Source organism: Pempheris klunzingeri, chromosome 5 (genome assembly GCF_042242105.1).
Source record: "Pempheris klunzingeri isolate RE-2024b chromosome 5, fPemKlu1.hap1, whole genome shotgun sequence".
Lineage (NCBI taxonomy): Eukaryota > Metazoa > Chordata > Actinopteri > Acropomatiformes > Pempheridae > Pempheris > Pempheris klunzingeri.
This window is the reverse complement of record NC_092016.1, coordinates 6,175,025-6,185,088: the sequence shown is the minus strand read 5'-3', so window position 1 is coordinate 6,185,088 and position 10,064 is coordinate 6,175,025. Positions and strand designations below refer to the sequence as shown.

Genomic DNA, 10,064 nt, shown 5'->3' with positions numbered 1-10,064 from the left:
GTGCTTCTGCACCTGACGCTGTAATCACTGTTGAGGGCGGGGTGGGCAGCGGCAAGACAAACACGGAAGTGACGCCATCACGCTGCGCTCTTAAAGCGAACGTCAGGAAGGCGGAACCCAGGATGGACGGGTCTGTGTTTCTGCAGGAAGTTTAAAGTAAGTTAGTTTGACAGCGCGGTCAGTGGTAGTTAATGTGTTGTGACGGAGAGCAGGTCGGTAGACTCACCTGTTGAGACTGTTTGTAACCTGCAGAGTTTCAGCTGAGAGGCGGACATGGTCTCCACGGTGCAAAACACCGACGTCAAACAGGTAAGACTCACCTGGGGCGGGTAGAGTAAGACTCTCTCATCCCGAAAGACGGACGGACAGGTGAGATCGCATACCTGCAGAAACGCTGCCACTGGGCACTGACAAACATTAGAAATACCTCAGTTAAACATGTGCACTTTCTCAGAGCTTTCCACCAGATTGCATTTAAATAATGAGGTATTTTTATGTCGCCTCCTCATTTCCAATTAAAACATCGCACAAATCTTAATGTCTGAGTCTTGTGGCAAATTCAGCTCATTATTAATTCCCCATGAATCTCGCTATTGCAATAAATCCAAACTCAGCTTATAAACGTCCCATCAGAGTGGGAGGTAATGAAGTGACAAACGTATGTACATGAAAACATAAACTACACATGACTGTGTAGTTTATGTTATGTATGCCGAATTGACACGCGTCACCTGATTGAAGTATATTGTAGGTATTTATTTAACTGTGACCAGCCTTCACCAGTTAGCGACCTAATAATAAAATTGCATATTTTGTAATAGGGGTTTGGAAATTAGAATATAGGGCTCAAATTTGTAAAACAATGTCTGCAGGCTCAAGAGAACCTGGTTGCACAGAACAAACAAAACTGTTCTGTATGATGGTGAGAAAATGTACAATAGCGTAATGCTTTTAACATACAAAAATCTGTGTGATTGTACATCAGTTAAAATGTCTGTATAAGGTCAAAGGTCAGGTTTCACTTCAACTTCTGTTGTTTTAATCATTTTGCAGGAGGTGTTCTGTGTTGGTTCTGTGTTGGTCTTCTGATGATTTCATACAGGTTCCATATTGGTTCGGTTTTGACTCTGTGTCCTGTCTGATTTAAATGTCAGACGAAAAGTGCAGATGAAGATTGAGGTTCTGTGTCTCCTCTGCAGAAAGATGCTGATCGTGCAGTGGTTGTCGCGGTATCTTCTGGTGCAGTGTTTGGATCTGGAGCTGACGATGATGATGAAGATGTGTACGGAGAGGGCGTGGCTTTCCCACTGCTGCAGGTCAGAAATAAAAACTAAATAACAGACATTCATTCAAAACTTTAAACAACTCTGCGTTTGGATGTGTAGATACTATTATTATAGATATTCATTCATGCCAAAAGGTTTCTGTGGTTTCAGAAGTTTTTAAGAAGTGTGTATTTTAAAAAAAGTATTTCAAATGTAAAAGTTTTCTTCTTGTCAGCAAATCCAACGTGCAAACCTGATCCATCCTACTGTGTTTCCAAAGCCTGATCTATCTTATTCATCTGTGACAACTGAGCTCAAAAACTATTAAAACTCATCAATTAGTGTATTAATCAGCTGCTGAAAATAGTATTTACTATTTACCATTTACCATATTCTATTTCCTTCTGTTAAATACTACAGTGTCCAGCTGGAAATAACTAATGTATAATAACACACACACATACACACAGCCATTTTTAAATATTTAAATCTTCAAGGTTTGGAGCTCAAAGCTACCGATGGGGTATCAAATTTAGAAAATGCTGAGGTACAGACTTTTTTGACAATAAAAAAAAAACGTAGAAGAACACCAGACCGAAGCTTTGAAGTAAAATTTCAGATAAACTTGATCCATGTGTGTCCATGTTTTACTCTTCAGGCTCTGCAGAGAGTGAATGGGCGCCTGCTGGAGGAAAATCCTGCTGAGTTGCTGCTGTTTGATGTCGTCCTGATCACCACAGACAGCAGGCAACAGCAGCAGAGCTCCCGCATCATGAGCCGCACCAGACATTATGGTAATTCAACTTTAGCCCTCAGCAGACAGATTACACTCAGCAGCTGATCAGCGTCGGCCTTTGTAGCCTTCCTGAACACAGCGCTGACTTCCTGTCACCCTGGCTCCGTTGCAGGTCTTGAAGTGAGCAGGTTCTGTTTTTCCAGCGAGGAGGATTTCGTCGAGAGTTTACTGAAACTTAACGTGCAGCTCTTCCTGTCGACGGACGGAAACGAGGCGCTGCAGGCATCGCAGAAAGGTGCGGAAGTTTCTTCTTCCTCTGGCGTTTATTACAGCTGATGTGTGATAGATAGAGCCTCCAGAGGTTTTGGGGTTCTGAGGAGATTTTAGTTCAGAGTTCAAAGTTAGTAAGACACATGATCTGTGAGCGTGTTTATTTCATGGCAATCCATCAATTACTTTTTGAAATATTTCGGTTTGAACCAAAGAAAAAGTACGACTTTTTTTTTTCTCATAAATTTTTAACTTTATGCTCAAAACCTCTGATTTGTTTCACTGTACTGTGGTCATGATGTTGAATTATTGATACTTGTTTCTTTTAATTTGTGTAGTTTCCTCCTAAAAAGGTCACAGTACAGGAGCTAAGGCTTGAGTCCGGCCCGGGCCCTCTGCTGCATGTCATCCCCTCTCTCTCCCCACCTTTTAATGTCTGTCTCTACTGTCACTGTCACTTAAAGCAGACAAAAATGCTGCTGCTGAAAAGATTCTACTTAAAAAAATCTGACCGATTAACCTCAATTCAACAAGTTTTGAAATGATAATTGATAATGTGTTGATCGATGTCCAGGTGAGCGCGTTAGAAGGTGAGTCACCCTCCTTTTCATTGGTCCAGGTGTTCTCTCAGCACTGCTGGACCAGCAGATAGCTTCCTGTCCATCAGAGCAGCTCAGAGTAATGTTCTGTGGTGATGCCATCATCCGGCCCGACACTGGCTCAACGCCGGCGAGCCGACAGGCCGCTCAGGTACTTGCCCCTGACATGTCATCTTCATGCAGAAGTTTTTTCCAAACCTGATTTTTTTATTATTATCATTTTCTATGAATAATTCCCATTTTTCTTCTGCAGACTTTCTCGGCTCAGCTAGGCAAGATGCGGCAGAGTTTCGGCATGTGCGACAGCCCCCTCAGCATCGTCCTGGTAACGTCGCATGGTGGGAGGGAAAGCTGCAGCGCCGCCCTGCTGACGCTGCGTTCTCGTGGACTGAGCGTGGACGAGGCGTACTGCCTGGCCGGGGCCCCGCGGGGGCCAATCCTGTCCCTGCTTCGACCTCATTTCCTGCTCAGCGACGGCTTCAGTAGCCTGGAGGAGTGATGACATCGTACATCGTCACATGACCTCTCAAAAAACTTCAGTGTGTCTTCGAGACAAGCTGCCAAATCCTCGGACTCACAGTTAAACAGCTGCTTGAACAGACAGATGAACTGAATTCAGTTCAGTTCAATTCCAATTAAATTTGATTCAATTCAATTGTTTTATTGTCGTATGTACAGAAAAAAGTTTCACCGCACAATGACATTCTTGCTTTGCCCTCTTACCTTCAATGCCGCTCCAGGATTAAAAAATAGCTAGATGAATAGACAAAGAAAAGAGTCAAAACAGTAGCTATACACTATAGATGGATGGATGTGTGAGCAAGAGGGTTGTACTTTGTAAGGGCAGCTGCAGTACACACTACAAGTAAAAAGAAAAGCCTTAAAGAGCCAGTCAGTGATCTAAAGCAGTTTTTTAAAGACAGGATTAGCCCTTTTATTCGGTGATGTAAATCAGTCTGAATGAATCAGCGTGTGTGTAACTACTGCAGTCCAGTACGAGACAGCCTCACTGTGATACTACACCGAAATGTGATCTGGTTGATGAGAAGACAGTTAGTAAATTCTTCACTTGTGTTTGACCCTTGACCCTTAACACTGGGACCGCTGAGCAGAGGCTGTTCATCCTCTTTAGTTTTGTTAGTTTAGTTTCTGTGTGCCGACTTGCATCTTTATGTTTGTTTATTGTCTGTACTTAGTTTTAGACCGCCTCGGCTGTGGCTCAGACCAGAATTAGTTAAACTATCTCTGTCAGGCTTTCAACCTTGTGTTCCAGTCTCTTTTACATTGTGGTTCAAATACAAACTTCGGGTGTTTCAGTTTCATTTGTTGTGTACTGGAGAGTGTGCACCTCAATATTGAATAAATGTAGCTTTCCTTCTCCAGCTTCACAGACTTCAGATAAGCGACTGAAAAAACAAGACGATTTAAAGACGAAGACAGACACAAATGAAAGGCATCACTAAATTAATTTAATCAACTGTCAGTGATTACATTTAGGCTACTACATTTACATTTCTGTTTATTCAAAATAGATCTGATGCATAAAGGGGAAATGCAGCCATCATATGTGTGGTATGTTTCTATTGCTGTGATCTTTAAATATGGTCAGCAGGTGGCAGCAGATAACTTCAGTCAGTAAAAGGGCACAAACACTCAGAAAAGGTCGTTAATATTAAAGAACAGAGCGCTAATTTAATCATCCGTCTACGGTGGTTGTATTTAAAAATGTTCCAGGGGTCCTTGAGCTTTCCCTTGATCCTCTCTGATGTTCAAGGAGCCCTTGAGGAGGCTCCAGGTGACCTTGAAGAGACTCCAGCTGTTTTCCCCTGTAATCCTCCCTGCTGCAGAGGTCCTTGAGGTAGTTCTTGGGGTCCTTGAAGTGACTAATGATTCTTTGGGAGGTTATAGAGGTCCTTGAGAAGTCTCCAGGTGTCAATGACAGGGCTGCAGGTTTCCTTGAGATCTCCTTGAGCTCCCACCGTCCTCCCAATAGGTTACAGGAGTAGTTCAGGAGGTTGTACGGTGTCTAGAATCCCACAATGCAACTCTCAGCAGAAAAATCTTGACCAACAAAAAAAAAGCACGTTATTTACTTCCTGTGTTGTATGAACGTTGTTTCCTTTCACTGAAGTCTGAAAAGTCTTACTGATATTCTCATTATTGTGTTTTAATTATTTGTTTTAATGAGGGTCGGAGTGTACTTGAGGTTTCTCAAGAGGGTCCTTGAGGAGCTCATAGGGACTCCTTCTTTTTGCAGATTTATTACACCTCCAAGTGTGCTTGAGAACATTTTATAGATAATAAGTACAATCAGAGCAACAGCCTGAGACAGAGTGTATCCAGAGAATCCAGCAGGTTCATGTGATCAGTTTTAGTCATCAGAGGATGTAAAACAGATGGATGCTGAGCTGATGTCGTCAGGAGCCACCGTCTCATCTCTGCTGCCACAAATTAAAACATGTTCAGTGAAATGTAACAGCCCCTTTGTGGTCGTCTGTTTCTGACATATCTCATATCCTGTAAATGATCCACAGCAGAAAACACTTTGTTTTCATTAACCTGCGTGAGGTTCCTGATGAACGCCTCCATCGTCGGCTCCTGTTCAGCTCCGCCTCCTGAACACAAACACATCTTTAATTTCAATAAAAATGAACCTCCTGGAAAAAAATGAACCTCATTTCTGCTGCCTGCAGGAAGTTTCTGTTTGCAGCTTCATGAACTAATTCAGGTGGTTAATGAACACTTCAGTGTGCCACTTCAGGATGAGGACGTTTTCATCGCTGGTTTTTCCCCCTTACCTGTCCTCGTACTGTAAGTGGTTCCCTGAGGACGTCCTAGTTATCCTTGAGGAGGTCACGCTGGTCCTGGAAGAGATCCCAGTGGTCCTTGTAGAGGTTCTTTGTGTCCTTGAGGATGTTGTCTGTGATATTAGTAATATTAACATAGTCAAAAAAACTGAATGAACAAAGCACCAGCAGTAAAACACAAAAGACAATAAGAATGTAATGTAATGACTTGAAGACGTACTTTATGTATAAAGTAAGAAGCATTTGATGCAACTGGAGTGAGTAGTCTAGTTTAAAAAGATGGGTTTTAAGAGCAGTTTTAAATTCTGTGATGTGAGGGGGAAGGCAGATCCATCGTTTGGGTGCAGCATGTGAGGAGGCCCTGGGCCCCGTTGTGCTGAGGTTAACGGCTGGTCGTGACGGGAGACCTTCTGATGAAGACCGCAGGGAGCGAGAGGGAGTGTGGGTCTGACGGAGGTCTGTGAGATAAGGGGATTCCACTTATCCTTGAGGTGATCCCCGTGGTCCCTCAGGTGGTCCAGGGCTCCCTGAGTAGGTCTTCGGGGACCTTCAGGAGGTTTCAGTGGTCCTAGAGGGGGAACCAGGGAGTCCAATAGCATTAAAGGAAAATTACCCTTTATTTCAACGTGGCGTATTTTGCATAAATGTGGCTATTGTAGCTGTAAATGGGTTGTGCTAACTTTACACTCACTCAGTAAACGCAGAAAGTCTCACTTTTTAAATTGCTATGTTATCTCACTGCATAGGGATCTATATCCCTACATCCAGCTCAACTTACAACGAAAGTGGCAACAACACTGTAATACAAAATTATAAATGCAGTTGTGTTGTATTTCTGAGGTGTCTCCATAGGCAGACAGGAGGTGGGTCCATCGCTGCTCTGCCATCCCTGGAGGTTTGGCCGACTCCACCAATCAGCTGATCACTGCAGACTACATGACCTCAAAACCCCAAACTCAAATTAAAGATCAAGACATTTAACACATAGCCAAACAGAGCAAGAAAAACTAAAGACATCAAAACAAGTTGTGAAAATATAAAGGAGCACAATGATAATTCAACTACCGCCCAGCTAGTGGCGGTCTCAGCAGGGAACTGGACTCAGAGTAAACCTGATAGAAAATCCATTGTCTGTCTACAACCACTGATTTCACTCTCCAAACAAACAGGACATAAAAATAAAGAGGGGCATCCCTGCTGTCGCCTTATATATCTGAAACGTCCCAATATGTAAAATAAAGTGGAGACACAAGAGGAGCCTTCTGCAAAAGGTTCCTTAAAGTTCAGGTTCAAGAGCTAAAAGTGACCAGTTACAGTCGGTGCAGCTGCTTACGTGTAGATGATGGGAAAAAAAAGGAATTATATCATGAGACCAACAGCAGCTTTTCTTTGCTCCCTCTGCTCCCAGCCACAGGCAGGAAGGTCAGGATGGAGGGATGCTATGGAGGGGAGGAGGAGGAGGAGGAGGAGGAAGTGGAAGAGAAAGAGGAGGAGGATGTTGAAGCATCTGTTGGATCCTGAAGCAAACTGGAGGTCAGCGGCAGCAGTAGGAAAACGATGGCGATGAAACACGTGAAAGCAGTCAACACTGTGAAGGAACCATATTTTTTCTTTTTTTTTACTGACAATAATCGTGGTGGAAAAAAATGTGGCTCAGTGATCCAGTTTTAACACAGAATTGTGGTGGAAAATCTGCCATTTGTGACTATTTTATCAAATTTTTATTCATTAAAAAAACAATGAAATCACATTGAAGTTAGAGCTCACTCACACTAACAACACTCAGAGGAAGAACTTTTATTTGGTCCCTGAAAAATAATTTCCACAGAGGCAGAAAATCAATACAGAGAGCAAATGACAGAAGATTGGCTGAGGGAAGCTACTTCACTAAGCTTCAGGTATCAAAAAACAGCTGCTCTTTGGATCCAAGGACATTTTGGAAGATGACAAAACTGGGACGTGAGACTTACTTTGCTGTGCGATCAATAATTCAAATCCAAAAAATGTCAATTTGGTCTTATGAAGCAGAAACTCAGCTCCACTGATTTAATGAATTAAAGTATTTTCCTTCAACAACTGAACTGAATTCATCAGATATTACTCCAGTTCTAGTGTGTAAAAATATGGAGTTCAACCAGTTAAAGAAGACGTCTGCACCAAGACAGTGATGGAAAAAAACCCACTACACTGCATGTGACGGCATCATGTCATTTGATCGCATGTTTCCTGAGAGGCAGACTGATGTTCAGATGCTCAGTCTGACCGGCGGCGGTGATTTCTGACCGACTGAGTGAAAACAGCAGCTGAGCTCTGACGTCCTGACAAACACTCTGGATCTGAATCATACAAACTTGTTCATAACCCGTTCATACATCTTATCAAGATTAAGCACAGAGCGGAGGAGACCGGCAGTCTGTCTGCCTGATCAGTACAGTTTCCCTCAGGGACTTAATGTGACCTCCCTCACTCTGAGCACTATTTTTAGCATCCTGTTAGCAACTAGAAGAGACTCTAAAGGAACTCCAAAATTACAATTAAAACCTTGATTATTTTTCTCTGCAGTGAACCAACTCCATCTGTTTCTGGAGCATCCCCATTTTTATATTCTTTGATGCTAAAACAAGAAAGACCACAAAGAGACCACATGGTAGCACCTAAGCAACAACAGCCACCTCACAACACCATCACAACCACCTGATAACAATGAGAAAACAATCCCAAAATCTCCACTGAGCTACCACCTCCTCGCCAGTAATCAGCATCTTAGCAACCACTCGGCAAACACCCCAGTTGAGTATCAACACCATGACAACCGCTCAGCTACCACCCAAACCATGTATCAATACCAAAGCAACCAGTCAATGACCACCCCAGCCATATACTGACACCATAGAGACCACTTACCAACCACCTCAAAGCTCAGGGAACTACACAGCTACTACACCTGTCATTAATCAACACCTTGGCAACCACCAAAGCCATATATCAACACCTTAGAAAACACTTAGCAACCAACCTAGTTTTATATATATATATATATATATATATATATATATATATATAGCAATAGCACAGCAACCATTCTGCTACCACCTCAATCATGTACAAACACTCATGCAACCAGTCGGCAACCACCATAGCAACCAGTCTGCATCCACACAAGCCATATATAAACCTCATAGCAACCATTTGACAACCACCCAAGCCATCTATCAACAACCAAGAAAACACCTAGCAACCACCCCATTCGTATTTCAACACTATAACAGCCGCCTGATAACAATGAAGCAACCACCCCAAAATGTCCACCGAGCTACTAACCCCTAACCAGCAATCAACAACATAGCAAACTCTCTGCAACCAACGCAACCATGTCTCAACACCATAGCAACCACTTAGCAACCACCCCAGTCATAGATCAACATTAAATGGCAACCACTCAGCAACTACCAAAGCTATGTGCCAAACACTACAGTATAACAACACCAGTCATATCAGCACCATAGCAACCATTCTACAACCACCCCAACAGTGTATAAACACCATAGCAACCATTCTACAACCACCCTAGCCATACTTTAACACCATAGCAACAACTCGGCAACCACCCTAGCCACGTGTCACCGCCACGGCAACCAACCCGTTCACACTGTGAAGTTCACTTAAAACACCCTTGTAACTAGTAATACCTTAGCAACCATGTAGCAGCTCCTTGGCAACCCCACAGCAGCACCTGGTAACCCTAAACTTCCCAGCAGCTACTTATAAGTCACTTTTAAACACCAGCAACCACATAGCAACACTTTGGTGGTCATTTACTCCACACTTTATAAACGTAAACAACCACTTTCTCAATTAGATATTTGGTATTGACAAAAAGCTCATGACTTGTGTTAGTTGTTCATATTGTGTGTGTGTGTGTTGTGGCTGTAATGAAGACTGCAGCCTCTAGGGGACGCTAGCATCACTTAAAACTGGTAAGCCTCCTCTGACTGACCTGTTGTGTATTTTTAAGACTTTCTTTGATATGTTTGCAGTGTTCTTATAAAGTATGTGCAGTGATTGAGTTTGATATTATAATTACAACAGAGGAAAATGGTTTATAATTTCACTCAGGCTCTAATCTGCCTTCACCAAAGTGAGTCTGTCCTCCTGATTTAGATAAATACAGATGTTGGGACTAAACAGCAGCAGAGGATCCCTGCAGTTTGCTGTCTGAGGGGGGATTCCTCCTCTCTGCCTTCTGCCCCTTCAGATCTTAGCTCAGTTTAACCCACAGTCCTTCACTCTACACTGCAAAAAATGGCCCACCAACATGTTTTAGCCTCCAAACCTCCCCAAGACTTTTACCCTGAAACTGACCTCTTTAAACCCCACAGACAAAAAT

General features: G+C 42.9%; 1 protein-coding gene across 1 annotated transcript; it reads left to right on the top strand.

Annotated features, from left to right (window-relative positions):
• The first annotated feature begins 108 nt into the window (after positions 1 to 108).
• LOC139201799 (cytosolic 5'-nucleotidase 1B) lies at positions 109 to 3,525 on the top strand. The gene is made up of 7 exons (XM_070831223.1): positions 109 to 156; positions 253 to 309; positions 1,200 to 1,316; positions 1,924 to 2,059; positions 2,174 to 2,296; positions 2,891 to 3,021; positions 3,124 to 3,525. Exons 2-7 carry the CDS (start codon positions 274 to 276, stop codon positions 3,367 to 3,369), a joined length of 789 nt encoding a protein of 262 aa, XP_070687324.1. The 5' UTR covers positions 109 to 156; positions 253 to 273; the 3' UTR covers positions 3,370 to 3,525.
• Positions 3,526 to 10,064: the final 6,539 nt, after the last annotated feature.